This window comes from Lemur catta, chromosome 16 (assembly GCF_020740605.2).
Source record: "Lemur catta isolate mLemCat1 chromosome 16, mLemCat1.pri, whole genome shotgun sequence".
In the NCBI taxonomy this organism is placed as follows: domain Eukaryota; kingdom Metazoa; phylum Chordata; class Mammalia; order Primates; family Lemuridae; genus Lemur; species Lemur catta.
The window spans coordinates 36,207,890-36,226,583 of NC_059143.1; the positions used below are offsets into that span (position 1 = coordinate 36,207,890).

The following is an 18,694-nucleotide window of genomic DNA, read 5'->3' on the forward strand; positions in this document are numbered from 1 at the left end:
GCCCTCTAGATGGCACAACCCAACTCTCTGGTATTTCCTCTCTTCTTCATTCCCTGTCATTGTCTCAACATTGCAGTTCAGTTACACAAGTTCACTAAATTAAAACTCATCCCTGGACTCCTTTAACCCTTCCTAGTTAGCATTTGTACCCCCAATTTTACTCCTCTCCAATGCAAACTCCAGATTGCTATTAGAGGGAGCTAACTAAACTCTATCCTTTCACTCTCCTGCTTTAGATCTTTTCGGTTACCTGAAGCTGATTACCAGGTATCAGAAAAACTTCCAAGCTCCAAAGCACAGCATGCCAGACCCTTCAATACACAGGTCCTGCATCCCTTTCCACATTTATCTCCCTCCATTACTCCCTTCACAGTATGTATTCCAGCAATACCCACATCTCTGCTACATGCCACTTTACAACTCCGTAACATTTCCTCTGCCTGGATGACCCTCCAATAATAAAAACCCAATTTTTTAAAAGCCCATCTTTATCCATCTGAACCATCCTCAGTCTGTATCTCCTCCATAAAACCCAACTCTCTTGCCTCACCCTGAATAAAAATAATCTTCTATAAAGTATTTATGCCTCATGTATAAGTCTTTCATTGCATATGTTGGTTACATTATACCATCATTTTCTGTCTACATACAGGCAGACCCCTACTAGACTCTGTACTTCTTGAGGGTGATGACTCACAAGGAGCTTGCACATAATACATATTCAGTACAGTTTGCTGAACTGAACCCAAGTGTCTACAGACAAATCCAGCAGTTATTTCCAAAGCATCAAAGCACTTGGATTCTCAAATAAAAATAAGCAGTATTTTTCTAGACCATAATACCGCCTGGTATTCAGAAATTATAAAGAAATTTCTTCCTGCCTTGCCACAAATAGAACTGGCACAGCAACCCTCTGAGAGGTGAGCACAAATCTTAAAGATAATACTAAATCATATTGGACACACCAGTCAATGTTAAAAAAGGATACACAGCAAGACTCAAGTTCAACAACCACATTAAGTCTCACTCTAAGAAGCAGCGAGCTTGGCTCAACTAGTGAAGTAAATAAAAGAATAAGTAACATTTGTCTCTGAGGCTACATGATAAGAAGTAGATCTAACTAAAATCCCTCTCATTCCCAAGCCTGTCCAACATAACCAAAGTGAGTTAACAACCTATTCCAATAAGTTGATTTGTTGACACATAACACATACTAATACATGTTTGCTGAACTGTCACACTCCTTGGCTCATTCTACAGAATGTGTGTCCCAGACCCAAATAAGAAAGAACATTTAAAATCACTCACTGATTCCCTAAAGAATATTTCAGACCAAATGCCAGTTTTAAAACATATCCCTGTTCAGCCAAGCGGCCAACATAGTTTTTTAATTACAGAAGGTGAGGGAACAAGCACTCAGGAACCACAGATGGTGCATGACTGGATTATTTTTTACTTTTAGGGGTGTAAACACATCTAATTTTTAAATCTTAAAATGGTGACAAGGATTCTCTATTCAGTTCCATGTGCCATCCAAATCATGACCTCAGCCAAGTTTATAGGTGAATCAATTAAGGAGTATATTCACAGCTTTGTTATCAATATAATAAAGATAATGATAAATACATTTGATGCAAGTAAAATGTAACATTTCAAGGTCAAAGCTCTAACAAAAGACAAGAATAAGCAACATCCAGTTGAAATCTCTGAAGATTCCCATTTACTAAAAAAAAATTCCTCAGAATTCTATATTCTTGTTCCTAGGCTAATCTAGAAGTAAATAATTGTATTTTAAGAGAAGAGTGACAATTTGATTGCTTACCAGGTTGGCATTAAGTCATTCATTTTGCATTATTTTCCAAGTAGCATTTATATCACTTTAGCTTTCACATAAGGCCAAATATCTTCCTTAGTTCCAATAAAAACAAATAAACACCTACCATAACCTACAGTAACACACACATGCATTTCATAAAGAGAATCTTAAAAGTCCTTGAAATTTGTAGGTCAATGACAAAGTAAATTGAGGTTCTTTGAGCAAAGGACTTTGCAGAGATTGAGTGTGTTCATTGTATTGTGAAGTTTTATAACCTAGAGTTTCTCTCTCTCTTTAGGAAAGAACATTTCTATCTTAAGAGTTCTCTCTCAAGTGGTGGCACATATCTATGGTCCCAGGTATTCGGGATGCTGAGGTAGGAGGATCCCGAGCCCAGGAATTCAAGGCCAGCCTGGGCCACGTAGCAAGACTCTAGCTCTTAAAAAAAGACTTCTCTCTTAAAGAGTTTTAAAGTACCTCCCTAGCTGCAGATATTTAATATTTTAAGTCTTAGCTTCTGTGAGATAATATTAATAGCTAACATTTACTGAGTACTCAATGCTTGGCATTATGCTGAGTACTTCATACTCTAGCTCATATTAATTTTTTTTTTTTTTTTTTGAGGACTCCCAGGTGGTTTTCTTTTATTGGCCCTGGTCTAGGGCAGGGCTTGCAGGAGGTGTGGGATATTACCAAATGATTATCAGGTGTTTTGCAGTTTCCTGCATTCCCTTCTCCTGATTGGTACCCCCCCTTCTCCACCCCCATGAACCACCCTCCTTGCCTACACCCACCACCTACACAGTTGATCCCCACCTAACATTCCCCCCTGAGAGACATGGAGCCTAAAAATCTTTGGGGGTTAGGGATGAGGGTCCGTCTTCCTTGGCTACTTCGAGCTGAACAGGAATGATGTATTTCTCAGGCGGTGGAAGGTGTGTATAGTGACGTCAAGTGGCTCCAGGGGTATCAGTGGAGTAGGTTGTGTGGACTCTTGTCCTGGGTCAGGGTGGAATCCTTGGACCAACATAAGTTTCACATAGAACTGCTGGAATCTTCTTTTAAGAGAAGTCTCAGCCCTTCAGTTGGCTCACACTCATGCATATCTGTCATTTCAACACCTTCATGCGTTTCTGGGTCCTGCCTAGGCATTCACCAGCTTGACTCTTGGGATGTGTATGCAGCTCTTGAACCCCTTAAATTTGACTCCTACTGGTAGGGCATCCATCAACGTCCACGACCACACAGGAGGAGGATGACAGGGGTCCGCCCAAGGTTTTTTACAACTGAGTAAGTGGCTCCTTACTGGAGTTTGCAGAATATTTCCTTCCTGGGTATCGGCACCAAATGTTAGGCCTATCTTGATATTCCCCGGTTCTTGGTTCCCAGTGTCAACTACTTAAAGAGTAGTTATGGTTATGATCATCATCTTACAGATGAAGAAATCAAGGTTCAGAGAGGCTAGTTTACTAGAGTAAGGGGCAGAGCCCAGATTTGACCCCAAATCAAGACTCTCAAGGGAAAAAAGAAAAAGGAAAAAAAAACCCTACAAACTATTTTTAAAGACCTGTTTCTATACAAAGTTGGGATGGGGGGGAATGCAGTCAACCAATCCGTGTTGCACCAAACACCCTCAATACAAACTTTCTGGCAAATGAGTACTATGAGCCAGGTTAGGAGAGAGACATCTGAAGTAATACATTAGTTTATACATCGAGATGATGATACTATGCATTCATCAACACAGACTAGAAGTCCCTGACTTCTTCAATATCCAATGTACAATAATCTAAAACAATGAATAAATATAAGCTATTATTATCAGTATTACGTAGAACAAAGTCACTGAAATCCCAGCCCTATCCCTAGGGTTCCCCCACTAAAGCTCTAACCCCACTTCTCTGGTGCCTGTGAGCTTCACCAGAGGAAGGGGTAAAGACAGACAATACGATATCGAAGGTCCCTTACAGTGCTAACACTCTAAACCCAAGACTAAGCTGCAGTCTTGTTATTCATTCTGTTCAGCACCCCTTCAGTACCATGTGCTGAGATACCGCTCTTATTTTATCCTTAGGGAGAGAAGCAGAGAACAATAAAATACTATCCTAATTAAATGCCTTCCATCAGAGTCGCAGGGGAAAGTAAGAGAGGGGGAAAAGAATAATAATAAAAAAAAAGCACTCACTGACCATTGGAAAACAAAGAAGCAACCAGAAAAAAAGAAACATACGGATCACTTAATAAATCAGGTCACACGTACAAATGGAATGTTAAAAGACAGAGAGCTAATTGTTGCTGTTTTCTTTGCACTCAGAAAATCAAACTGCCAGTTTCTCAATGCTGCCCAAAACTACATTATGCCAAAAACGAGTACTAAAAAGTACTAAAAAGTACTTAATCAAACAGAGCTGTACTCCAAAAATTGGTTAACAGAGTACCTAGAAAGTTCAGAACAAAACTGACTTCCTTACAATGAAAGACACATAACTAGATTATATCTATCATAAACTTATATTCAGAAAACCATGGTAGAGTCTATGTTGTAGTCAGTTTTAATAGTGAAGCTAATGTCAAAGTTATTCTAAAATATTAAAATTCAGATTTAAACTTCTAATTAGCAAAATCAAAAATGTCTCTGTAAAGGAATTACAAAGAGGAAAAGCAAATGGACTCTTCTAAAAATAAAATTGATCTACATTTCAATGCACTACAATACTTATAAGCCTGTGTCCTGTACCATTCCAATAAAATCAGTAATAATTCTGGTTGACTGCTATTATTGTGGTCAAACAGAAATGTTTCTAATTACCCTAAAGGATAATACAGTCTACTAGGTTTGATATGTCTATTAGTGAAGTATAACATAAGAAAAGAAAGAGAAGAGAGCAAAATATTACAAAACGATAGCACATATTATATGACCAATGAACAATTCAGGAACTCCTAGAGACACTTGTTTTTCTGCAAAGACAGATTACAAGTCTTACATGTTAAATATTTTAAAGGAATAAATCCATGCTTTCTTTTTTATTGTAAGTCACATTTTTCCATCATTGGTTTATTTTTGCATTGCTTGCCCATAATTACTGAAGTTAAATTATTAAATTTTATATTAAAATGAAAATAAGCAAAGCAAAAACCACTCAACCACGCACTATAGGATTTCAGGCTTACCTCTTGAGCTACCGCCTGCCCCAGTCTCTAGAGACCAGTTCAAGCAGGTAAATGAGAGCAATGACACCTGCTGCCACAGAAGCCAAAGCACCTGAGCCACCTGGAAATGCCAACGCTAGTTTTAACAGAGAGCTTTACCACCACCAAGTTGCGCAAAATGGATACACCATGGGTTTTTAAGGTAATTCCAAAGAAAACAATGTCAAAAAGGTTTTAAGCCGGGGAAAATGGAAAGGAAATTGGTTAGAGAGGTACAATTAGCAATTTTTAAATCTACTTCCACAAATTTCTGCTTATATCATTTTTTTGGTTGTTGTTTGGATCTCTTACAAGTCGGCCGCTGTGTTCAATTGTTCGGTGTCCTTGGCTCACCATTCACCTGTCAGAGTGCAGCAAACGCCTAGTTGCATACCTGCCAAGTGGTAGTTCCCACTGGACGGTTTTGGGGTGCTTCATTAAGGGATACCCAAATGTAAGTTGTCTCTTCCTTGTTTTTTGGTTCATATTCTCTAGAAGAGTATCTATCTTCCAACAGGAAAAGGAATGGGGTGGGTAAAATGCCGGTGCCAGTATTCCAGCTGCCAAGTCAAGACACGTCACCCTTCCATGCATGGCCTGTTCACTTAGCCCTGGTCTCAGCGGACCAGCCCTCCGCTGTGCCTGAGAGCTCACTCAGGGAGGCCCTCTGGGTTCAGCCTCTACCGAAAACATATCTCTAGGAGTAAACTGGCCGGGGTTCTCCCAATTGCATGGCAGAGGAGAGAATCCCAGCATTTAACTACTGCTTCCAATCAATCTTGGTTGTCTGCCTTCAGAGACACCTGGCACTTCTGATTCCTAACCTTTCCAGGGTTCTGGAGCAAGACTTGGCTTTTTTCTGGAGTTCTCCAACTCTTAAGGCATTTAGCTTTCAGCTTTCACTGATCATTTAAGCTCATCATTACTCAATCTTCCAATTTGCAAAATGTTACTAACATTGTGTTCCCCCTTCTTCTCTTTCACCTAATAGATTCGTGACTTTTTAAAAGTGTCATTACTGATATTTTATTGGGGTTCCAGGAGAAAGCAAGGCTAAGCATGCATTGCTAAACCACTATGCCTGAGAGCAAGTCCTACAAATAATTTTTTTAAATAAATTTACCTTGAACTATTTTACACCAAGAAAATGCAGTTAAGCAAGACTTTCACTTGGCTTTGTCAAGTCCCTGGACTCTTCTCCACTCCCCATACAGCTGCACTAACAATTATCAAGCCCCTTGGGCCCACAGACCTTGCTGTCCCCAGCTCTTGGCAATGACCTGCCTCCTCCTTCCCCTCAGCACCCACAGGGCTGCCCCTCGGGCACAGGTGGTACTCTCTTTCAAAGCAAACCCACACTCCCTCTCTTCTCTTCATCCTAGCACCTCCTACTTCCCCGAACCTTCCTGTCAGCTTTTTGTTTTTCCCTTTGTTGCTTCTATCTTCAGTCTCTCAGTCTCCAAAGACTTCTTTCCTCATTTTACAAAAATAAAAAATACTTATAAAGACACTATAATTGGCTTCCACTAGCAGCAGTGTGGTGTAGTAGTTACGCCAATGAGCCCTCCTATACAAAACTTAGTTTTTGGCTAAAATAACACTTCTTAGTGCATTGATGGGCTCCAGAAAGTAAACGAAATCCCCAAAGACCCCAACACCACAACCAAAAAGAGCAACCACAAGCAAATAAGTGAACACGAATCCAGCGTAAACCACTGAGCAGTAAGCAAACTCCAAGACAGTGTAACTAACCCTGAAAACAAACGCCAACACAGGGAAGCCCACTACTGGGAGACTAAGCCTGCAGTCAGTGTCAAGGAAAGGAACCTGAACCTGAAAACCCTTAAGAGCTATTGAAGGAGGCTACAGTGGCATCAGGTGGTACAGACCCTGGCTCCCTTTAGAAGCAAATGTAAATCCTCCCTTAATTGGGGGCCTCAGGTTAATTAAGATCAAACAAATACAATCAACATCATCAAATACATAAGGAAACAAGCCATCAGAAATGTTTGCAGAAACAAACAACAGATTTAGGCCCCTAAGGACTTAAAATATTAGATTTATGAAACACGAAATGTAAAATAAATATCAGTATTACCTTGGCAAGAATGGGGCATAATACCAAGACAGAAGAAAGGAAAACTCACATTGAAGGCAAAAGGAAAATGGAAACAATTTTGTAGTACTTCATAGTTTTGCCTCGGGCTAGCTTTGTCCCCTTAGACTAACTCTCAAAGGCATGGAATAATGGAAAGCGCTATCCTCATATAATCATACAAATTCTAACAATCTGCTACCACATCATACATAGCCTATGGGAAAATGTTCAAATACAAAATCCTCACAAATTTAGATTATAAACTGAGAGCTTACTGATAGTCACATTTTACTCTCATAAAGACCGCTTCATTGAAAATGCCAGCAATATCCATGTGATCACAGCAGTATTACAATGGATTGGGATAGAGAAAAAAATGCTGTATGTAGAATAAGCCAACATACCTAAGATGCCTCAGTTGACTTTGCTCAATTGTTTGCAGATGGTCCCCTACTTTTGTAAATTTCAACCTTCAAACAACTTGTGCCACTGTATATTATCTACTCCAAAGAGTCTTTCCGCACACCGATTCAGACATTCATACATCGGCTGATAAATGGATGTTTTATCAGCTACTGCATAGTGAGGTTCCATTTTTTCCAACTCAGCAGTAATAATTTAATTGTATTGCTCTTTTATAAATTGTAAAAAGAAATTGGTGGAAAATATAAAAAGGGCTAAAGTAGAAATCTCAAACTAACAACATGTGAGACTAAGATGAAAATAATTACATATGCCAAAAACAAAGTTTTTAGCCTTAAAAAGATATTCACTGGATTCAAGCTGGTGGACCAACAGTGGGCTCCATTATAAACAAAATACAACCTTAAAGAACATGTATAAAATCCTGAATTGTTAACTCCATATAAAAGAAGGGGACAGTCTGTCAGTACACAGAAATCACCGATCATCAGACCACAGAGATGACTCTTTCAGCAAGACAGCCACCTTGATAATGTGGTCTGTGATTGAAAAAGTATTGTTTTCCCACCACTGCTACGTTAAGTTACCGAGGATGTACAACAACAAAAAGTGCTTCTCAAGCTTGGAGAAGGGCTGAGGATGCAGGGGCAAAGAGAATACTCTGGGAAGATGTTTGGCCCCAAAATAAATACATTATATCTAGCAAGTACATCAATTTACTCAATGGTGCGTAGTGAAAAATAATTTTATATTAAAAATGATATTGTGTTAAAGTATAAAATATGCATAATTTTTAGGGTACAATATAAAACAAAATGTCGGTTTGGCAAGTGTTGGTTGGACTATGCTCTTAGGCCCTGTGGGCATAAACATTCACTCCATTCTTGTGGCTAGGACTTTGTGGAAAGGTTTGCAAGTCACCAAGTAGAACTATGTTTTTGGTACTGTTGGCACCACAAACATGAAGACTAGCATTAACAAAACTAACACATGCAAGACACAATTCCAATTAAAAGCTCTGTTTAGATATCGGTATATATTTAACAAATATAGAAGGCAAATTATCATAGTAGTAAATTAAACATATTATCTCTTAAAACTAAAAATCAATGTATGAAGCACAAGTTTTGAAAATCAATGCTGAATGATAAACAGTAATTGTGAAAGATGATGGAGTGATGTGGAGATAGTTACACTAAATTAATTTGATTCTACAGAATTCTCACAAACATTCCCTCCTAGAATAAACAAAGTTCACAACATTCAAAACACCAGAATTTCTCATATACCAACCTGGTTAATTTTCATAAAATCCTTGATTAAGTCCATGATGATAACATACAGTTAGTCATATGGTATTTCAGAGAAAAGCAAAAAATCTAGCTATATTCAGAAGTAATTTAGAATGTCTTGACTTTATTATGTTCCAGTCCTTCTTAGCCAGTGAGAGAGAAAGAGAAATTGTATTTTGCCTATGACAAGTTTAGGGGGAAAAAAAGAAGAAATCCCTGTTTTTTCAGTACCACTAATCAAATGTGGAGTCAAAAAGGCCTTTTATTATTGAAATAAGTTTTGGTGAAATGACAAATGCTCAATCTCTAAAAATGCAGGAAGGTTCAATTTGCTTCCAGTGCTTTGCCTCCCTTTTCCAAGGTGACTTAATAAAAAGTAGTCTCAACAAAAGTTGGCTGCCTATCTTCCTTAGAGCATAATCTCAAAGGTACAGCAGCAATTACTCAAGGGTAGACAGTAAAGAATTCAAGGAAGGAACATCTGATCTACAATGAACTGGAGAGCTTCTTCCCCTGAGAAGATAAGGCAAACATTTTCATCCAAGGACCCAAATACTTGGGGTCTCACAGTTATAAAATGGGAAGGGGGAAAAGACACAGACACACACACACGCACACACACACACTCACACAGACTCACACTCATTCTTATCTATACTTGCCTTGGCTGTAAAAAAAAATTATTTCTGCTCATTATCATTTTATTCACCCTTTACAGGAACTTATTCTTTACTTGATAAATTATAACATGGTATAGCATTTGAAATTTAATATTTTTTTTAACAGCAAAGAGATTTTAGAATCTACATCTCTTTTCCTTCCTCTCCTCCCCTCATTAACCCAAAGTTAATGAGGTATCAATTCATACTAACTCAAACTAGGCAAAACAATGAATGATTTTCCATGGAATGGGTCTTCTAGAACAGAAGGGGCAATAAAAAATGACAGCAAGTAAAATAGCTAAAACTAATAATGATATGCTTGCTTTATTCAACAATAATATCTAAGTTAATAGCTATCACATAGTTAATACCTAATATCACATTTTAGCTATGAAATGAAGAATAAGAGCTTTAGAAGAAAAGTAGAACATATGATTCAGCTTCCCTGCAACCAGCCAACTATATCATTTGTTTGGAAAGAAACTTTAGAGTACTTAAGAAACAAACTTAATTTTGTAATTTTTAATTGCACTCTCAGAGAAGAAACTTGAATAAAAATAAACCCAACCCATATTTGCCCAGTATCGTTAGAGAAAAAGAATTTCTATGTAAATTAAACAGAAAACATAAAGCAAAAGATTGCTGATATCTTGTTCAAACACGAACTAGACTTCACTCATCTATCTTGCATATTGGGGAGAAAATGCACGTGTAAATTCCAGTATATTTCATTCAGTATACAAACTTCTTGCCAAAGAAAATAAAAAACTCTTGCCTGCTAAATGTTCTGTATACCTTGAACACAGCATTGCTATTAATATGAGAAAGTGATTTCCTTCCCTGTGATATCTGCCACTTTCAGTTTCCTCAAAACCTGCAGAGGAACTTAGTGAGATTTTGACTTTACAGAAACAAGGAAACAGCCTCCTCAGACATGAACCTACAAAATGGCTCTCAAGGTGCCCAGCCACAGAACAGTTAAAATATTAGAAGACTGTAAAATCACATTTTCAAAGTATGGGTCATGAAGGATGTCCTTCTCTAAGTTGGAAATACACTGAGAAGGAGAATGAAGAAAAAGATTATAGTAAAACAGAAATTTATATTATATTTCTCCAAAACTGTTTCATAATCTTGAAAAAGGCCATAAGGAGCCAAAAAAAGGATGAACTAACTGACTGTCCTAAGTTGTTCAATGGTAATTGCAGGAAATTCCTCTATTATCAGGTGTCTCAGAAGGGAAAAGAGATGAATACACATGGTCACTCTATCACTTTGAGTTAAAAGTACTATAAATTATTATTTTGCTATGCCATGGCTTTTGATTTGCTCAAAATGTAACATAATTCTCTAATATATTTAAATGATAATGACCAGAATTTGTGTAAGATTTTTGCCATCTAAAAATGGTTTTGTGGGTTTTTTTTTAAGACAGAGAGTCTTGCTCTGTCACTCAGGCTAGAGTACCATGGTGTGACCATAGCTCACTGCAACCTCAAACTCCTGGACTCAAGTGATCCTCCTGCCTCAGCCTCCCAAGGAACCAGGACTACAGGTGGACACCACTATGCTCAGCTAATTTTTCTATTTTTCGTAGAGACAGGATTTCACTATGTTGCCCAAACTGGTCTCAAACACTTGATCTCAAGCAACCTCCCACCTCAGTCTCCAAAAGTGCTGGGATTACAGGCATGAGCCACTTCACCTGGCCAATTTTATCTTTGTAATGTTATACATGATATATCCAGAACATCTTCAAAGGCAATACTCACTGTAACTGCCAGGAGATTTTTCTTCATATATAAAATGAAGTTGTAATTCTTCCTCTGACATCTCACTGATGAACACCTTCAGCAAACAGCAAATAATAAATAAAGCATTGTGTGTCTGCCAAATGAAGATGTGGCTAGAAAGGAAAGACCAAAATCACACAAGAATCCATATTTAATCATAAACACGATTCTTTTATTTCCAGTTCATGAATTCCTCATTTGTCAACCATTTGTCCATCCTATTTGTAATATTAGAACAATGTCCATATCTTTAATGGCTCATGATTTATTAAACTAGACCAGTGACAGCTACTACATTTTACTTCATATTTCATTCTGTACATTTTACATAGTGAGTCTACTTAATAAAAATCTTTATAGATGCCTGTAGACATGACTGCCATTATTGGTAATTGTATCACACAAAGGCGATTAAAAGAAAAAAAAGCTAAAAACTCCCCAAAATTATAGTAATAAAAAGAATATATGCAAATATGTAGCCAAAATTTTAAATGAGGCATTTCCAGCGGCAGAGTACAATACTTGGTTTTGTGTATTAATGACTATAAACTCACAAGAAAAAATTTTATTAAATATAATTTGTGTAGAAACAGGGTAATGAACAACCTTTTAAGAGACTGTCATTCAAAAATGGTTTTAAAAAATGCTTGAATGCATAAAAAGTTAACCTTCCATTGAGTCTAACATGAAAGAAATAAAGGTAAGAGACAAAGAATGAAATAATACTCAAACTAAGTCATTATTTAAACTAGGTATGATCAGCAGTGATAACAGGAGAAAATTACCTTTTTAAATAATAATTACATCACTATTAATCTTCTTTAAAGATTACACTTCTAAAGATTGTCTAAAATGCTAGAGTCAAACAGATTCTAGAATTTATAATCTCACTCCAATAACTTAGACACTAAGTTATAAGACATCTCTCTTTTACCTTTTTCCCTTAAAGAAAATTCCTTCACAGGGGTTTTCAAAAGACCAAAATTTATTTCCACCAATAAATGAAAAATAATATTCATATTATTAAATATAAAGTGAACATGATTTAATTAGACAGCTTACTTCTGACATTCTGCTGAAAGTTTTAGTTCTTTGGTTCTAGAAAGGAAGACCTTAATTAGTGCACCAAGATTTCCTGTTCGAGGATTGTTTTCAACTGCAAGAGAAGAAAAGGTTTTAAAAAGTTAAAATTAAGAACTGAAATCAAAATGAGGTTATCATAACATTTATTAAACCAAATGTCAAATTGAAATTGCTCATTGACCAACCTTATTGCCAATTTCACACCTAATTAGGCAAATAAGCAATGAGGGAAACTGCTGCTCTTGGTCTTAATTCTGAACATCAAAAAATCATTTCCTAAATGAAAATGATAGAAACAACAGAAGTAGCCATCTCATTTCAGAATCCAAAATTGTAAAGGAAAGATATAATAATTAATAGATATATTCAATTTATACTCATACTCCTTTCTCTTTAGAAAAGCAGATATTTAATAAAACTTAAGGCCAGGCATGGTAATTCATGCCTGAAATCCCAACACTTTGGGAGGCTGAGGCAAGAGGATCACTTGAGGCCAGGAGTTCAAGACTAGCCTGGGCAATATAGTGAGACCCCATCTCTACAAACTTTAAAAATTAGGTGGGTGTGGTGGTGTATGCCTGTAGTCCTAGCTACTCGGGAGACTGAGGCAGCAGGATCACATAAGCCCATGTGTTCAAGGTTGCAGTGAGCTATAATCATGCTACTATACTCCAGCCTGGGTGACAGAGTGAGACTTCATCTCTAAAAAAAAACAAATTAAATAATAAAATAAGAAAACTTGAAAACTGATCATCTGTACCCCAGGATACAGAATATAATAAAATGTAAAAGTAAAATTCTGTTCAGATCATCACAAATCATTCTAATGAAAAATAAAAAGACACATAAACAAAGCAATGTAGCTGGAGGGGAGGTTATCTGATCAGACAAAATTTTAAAGAATTTGTTTTAAAAAAAATACATACATATATATATTTTTTGAGACAAGGTCTTGCTCTGTTGCCCAGGCTAGAGTGTAGTGGCATCATCAAGGTTCACTGCAACCTCACACCCCTGGGATCAAGCAACCCTCCTACCTTAGCCTCCTGAGTAACTGGGAATATAGGCATGCACCACCACACTAGTTAAGTTTTCTAATTTTTGTAGACATGTGGTCTTGCTATGTTACTCAGACTGGTCTTGAACTCCTAGGCTAAAGCAATCCTCCCAAGGTGCTAGGATTACATCTGTGAGCCAGCATGCCTGGTCTTAAAAATTTTTTTGACCCTCTAGGACAAACCCCCAGGTTGAGCACCAATATTATTAATACTTCCATTTCACAGATTCTCACTTGCTCAAGGACACATCCTTATCTACTGGCTCAAATCCTTCACTCTAAACTGCCAGGTTATACCAACCTCTATAATCAAGAGATTGGACTTAATGAAGCCATAAAGTTCTATTAGGTTGCATAGCAAGTCACGGAAGCACAGAAGCTAAAAATTCATCAGAAGGGAGAGACTATTTTTAGTCAGAACTTTTAATTTTACTGATAATTAAAGAGGCAAAGAAATGGGCCCAAAATCAATATGTTAGTAGCAAGTGCACAGTCTTTTTCCTTCACCAATGGTTTTCAAAATTTGAGATTCCAGAGGCTTAGATACTTTTCTCTTTTGAAGTATACTTTTAACTATTTTGAAAAACAGAAATGCAAACACTCAAACATACTGGCCTGTCCTGCCAGGAGAATTCATTTTTATGCAGACTTAGAAATTAAGTACATATTTGAACTTCTTAATGTGTGTCAAAGATATTAAAAGATGGAGTTCTCCAGAGTATTTTTTTTTATCCAGGTCTCTCTATATATATTTTTAAAATTTGTACATGGGACACCTGTAATCCTAATACTCTGGGAGGCTGAGGTGGGAGGATGGCTTGAGGTGAGGAGTTTAAGACCTGCCTGAGCAAGAGTGAGACGCCATCTCTCCAAAAATAGAAAAAATTAGCTGTGTGTGGTGGCACACATCTATAGTCCCAGCTACTCAGGAGGATGAAGCAGGAGGATCACTTGGGTCTAGGAGTTTGAGGTTGCAGTGAGCTATGATGATGCCACTGTACTCTACCTGGGGTGACAGAGCAAGACTCTTGTCTGAAAAAAAAATAATTACATGGGAATAAGTACAGCATTACAGCATGCTGGCTTTTGTGCTTAATAACTGCTAACTCAGGTCTATCTGCTGGATATATGTTCCTGTCACAGCTTCAGAGTCTGCAAGTAACTGCTGAACTTTCTCATTGTGATAAAATGTTGTAGCACCCTTGCTCTTCCAAGTGTGGTTCACAGACTAGCAAGCAACAGCATTATCTGGTAGTTTGCTGGAATTCCAAAATCCCAGATATACCCAACACCCACTGAAGTTGACAGTGCTTCCCAAAGTTTAATGTGCACTTAAATTACAGGGCATTCTTGTTAAAATACAAATTCTGATTCTACATGTGCGAAGTGTGAACTGAAATTCTGCAGCTCCAACATGTCTCCCAGGTACTGCTCACTGCTGTTGGTTAGAGAACCCCACCATGGGTAGCAAGGTGCAACATTTGTTCTAAGTTAGGGAATTTTTGTCCAGCTTTTGTAATCAAGAATAGATATGTGGCTCTCTTCTTGGCGCTGCCTACGGAGGTGGCAGCCATCTCTTATTCGGCATCATGGCCGCCCTCAGACACCTCGTGAAGCCCAAGATCATCAAAAAGAGGACCAGGAAGTTTATCTGGCACCAGTCAGACCAATATGTCAAAATTAAGCGTAACTGGCAGAAACCCAGAGGTATTGACAACAGGGTTCGGAGAAGATTCAACGGCCAGATCTTGATGCCCAACATTGGTTATGGGAGCAACAAGAAAACAAAGCACATGCTGCCCAGTGGTTTCCACAAGTTCCTGGTCCACAATGTCAAGGAGCTGGAAGTGTTGCTGATGTGCAACAAATCTTACTGTGCGGAGATTGCTCATAATGTTTCCTCCAAGAACCGCAAAGCCATTGTGGAAAGAGCAGCCCAGCTGGCCATCAGAGTCACCAATCCCAATGCCAGGCTGCGCAGTGAAGAAAATGAATAGACAGTGCATGTGCACATTTTATTTGTGTTTGAATAAAACCATAAAAACTGCCAAAACAAAAAAAAGAATAGATATGCGATCAGATATTAGATATTGTTAGAGTTCCACTATTCCTCTTTCAATCTTTGGGTTTAGTTTAATGAAAGAATACCCTGAGATTTCAGGATAAACTCTTCAAAAAAAAACAGTTAACATTTGCAAGTATATCTATATGGTACTTAACATCATCTAGCTATTGTAAACCAAAACCAAATATGGAAACAAACTAAGCTGAGACTGATATAACTACAACCATCATTCAGAATCCCAACTTCAAAATCTTTGTTCATTCAATAGCCCCTTTATTACTGAATGACTTTATAAGTAGTCATTTGAATTTATAAATGGTTAGCTATTTAAAAAACAAACAAACAAAACAACTTTATGATGTTGGAAAAAGCAACCAGCCTACCAGATTAATGTAATTAAAGCTTTTTGTACCTTTTTCATTCATTCATTCATACACCCCATATTTACTGAGCTGCTCCTATGTGCCCACACTGTTTCAGGCACTTAGGAGAGACCTGTGAACGGAGCTCCCTGTCTTCACGGGGCTTATATACCAAGACAGTTTCCACACTACTCTTTTGGATGAGATGGAAATTGGAGCAATAAATTAAGAAAATTAAATACACTCAATGATTTTAAATAATACTCCACAGTAGACTCAAGATTCCAAAGTATCTCAATGGTAGGAACAAAGGAATTTAATGGGATCACATTAATCGGTACAAATATGCTACGCTGAAGCTGAATGAGCTTCAGGAGTCAGAGCAACAGAGATGATCGGGCAGGAAAGCAGAAAAGTGTAATGGGACTAGACTGCAGAATCTGGCAAGGTTCAAATACCAGCTCCACCACTGACCACCTGTATGACATTTGGCAACCTGCTTAACTTCCCCATGTTTGTTTCCTTATCTGTAAAATTGAGATAACAATAGTGGTTAAGTAATGAAAAGCTACCTTATCTGACTTCAGAGCTTGAACTTGTAGCTGTCTATGAACTAAAGTGGTTTCATAAACAATGAAATGCCCCATCTCTAGAGTAATTCAAGCAAAATCTTGGTAACACTCAGATAAAGGTGGTATTGTAAAGGGGATTTCCATTTGGGATGAGAGATTAAACTTGCTTCCAAGCCCTGAAACAAACCTTCCAATACCTCATTAAAATATCTATGAACCCTAAGATCCAATGACCAACATGCAGAAAATATAAAGGACAGAGGACAAGTTAACAATACATGGGGATACAATGAACAAAACCTACACTGAGGGAACCTCCACCACCCAGTTACTTTAATAAATGCGTGGGAGGGAGTGCTATAAAAAAAATGTTAACCATGAATTCCATATCCCCAAAAATGAAGGCAACGGGGTTTGGAGTGACAACTTTACAGTGGAGAAACTTAACAAACACTCCCTTAGCCCAGCGATCAACATCAACATTGTCAGTGATAAGTCATGTTAACAGCATGTACCCCTGATATGATGTGTTGAGAATAGCACTGCACCTCCATGGTCTTCCTCCACAACCCTATAACCCAGTGTAACCATGAAAAAAACATCAAACTCAAACTGAGGGACATTCTGGAAAATACCCTACTAGTGCTTTACAAAATTCTAAAAGTCATCAAAAATGTGGAAAATCTGAGAAAGTGTTATAGACCATAGAAGGCTAAGGAGACAAGACAAGTGAATGTCACGCTACATCCTAGCTGAGATCTGGAACAGAAAAGGAACATTAGCAAAAAGCTAGTAAAAATCTGACCAAATTGTGGACTTTAGTTAACAGTATTAAATAATATACAGGCATACCTTGTTTTATTGCACTTTGTTTTACTGCACATTGAAGATATTACATTTTTTACAAATTAAGGTTTGCAGCAACCCTGTGTTGAGCAAGCGGATAGGTGCCATTTTTCCAACAGTATGAGTTCTTCGTGTCTCTGTGTCATATTTTGGTAATTTTCACAATATTTCAAACTTTTTCATTATTATTATAAGTGTTATAATGATCTGTGATCGGTGATCTTTGATGTTGCTATTGTCACCAGCAAAAAGATAACAACTTGTTGAAGGCTCAGATAATCATTAACATTTGTTAGCAATAAAGTATTTTTTACAAATTGAAGGTTTGTGTAAATCTTACATAACTTCTATATGCAATGGGAAACCAAAATATTCGTGACTAGCTTTATTGCGACACTGACTTTATTTCAGTGATCTGGAATGGAATCTGCACTACCTCCAAGGTATGCCTGTACCAATGTTGCTTCCTTAGTTGAGATAAATGTAGCATGCGGGGGAGGAGAATCTGCAGCCATAAGGCCACATGTGGTCTTCTAGGTCCTTAAGTGCAGCTTTTTGAATGAATCCAAATTTTATAGAACAAATCATTTTATTAAAAGGGGTGCAGCAGAGAAAGATGAAGCTTTTCTTGCCTCCTTTGGTGCTTAAAAAAGAACAATCTTGAAATCAGAAGGCCGCAGGTTCCCCTCCCACACCCCGCCAGGATTACAGCATTTCTGCAAATCTACAGATATTGTAAAATTAAAACTTTGTTTTAAAAATCTCAGTAGATGGGTTTAATAGCTGATGGTACATACCAGAAGAAAAAATTAGTAAACGAAAGATAGGTTAATAGAAAATATCCTATTGACAGAGAGAAAAAAGAATGTAAAATACAAAAAAAAATGAGCCTAACAAGCATATAGGACACAATGAAAATGTTTAACAGACATGTAACAAAGGTCCCAAAAGAAGAGGAGAGACAGAATAGGCCAAAAACAACGGATAAACAGATGATGGCTGAAAATTTTCCAGTACTGATCAAAGACACCAAATCACTGATTTAAGAAGCTCTACATACCTCAAGCAGCACACAAAAAAAAAGGAAAACCTCTGCTCAGTACATCATTCTTAAACTGCTAAAAACTAAAGGACAAAGAGGAAACCTTAACAGCAGCCAGGAGAAAAAAATTCCAATCTTTTCAAAGCAACAATAGATCGACAGCTTTCTTTTCAACAAAAAAGGCCAGAAAACAACAGAACACCACCTTTAAATAAAGTATGGAAAAGAAATTAATGCCAACCTAGAATTCTATTCCCGCAGACGTATCCTTCAAAAGTGAAGGAAAAAGAAAAACATTTTTAGAGCAAAAAAACCCAAAAACCCAAGAGATTTGTTGCCAGCCAACTACCACTTTAAAAAAAAATTTTTTTAAAGGAAACTAAGCATATCC

General features: G+C 37.4%; 2 protein-coding genes across 3 annotated transcripts in view; one reads left to right on the plus strand and one right to left on the minus strand.

Moving 5' to 3' along the window:
- DYM (dymeclin) overlaps positions 1 to 18,694 on the minus strand; it is a 273,454-nt gene that overhangs the window by 209,705 nt on the left and 45,055 nt on the right. For both annotated transcript variants that reach the window (XM_045528017.1, XM_045528018.1), the window contains exons 4-5: positions 12,339 to 12,432; positions 11,256 to 11,389 (exon numbers count right to left, since the gene is read on the minus strand). In XM_045528017.1, coding sequence (XP_045383973.1) covers positions 11,256 to 11,389; positions 12,339 to 12,432 — 228 coding nt within the window. The remainder of the gene's footprint in view (positions 1 to 11,255; positions 11,390 to 12,338; positions 12,433 to 18,694) is intronic.
- LOC123621936 (60S ribosomal protein L32-like) lies at positions 14,957 to 15,463 on the plus strand. Its single transcript, XM_045528019.1, has one exon. The coding sequence runs from the start codon at positions 15,006 to 15,008 to the stop codon at positions 15,411 to 15,413; it is 408 nt and encodes a 135-aa protein (XP_045383975.1). The 5' UTR covers positions 14,957 to 15,005; the 3' UTR covers positions 15,414 to 15,463.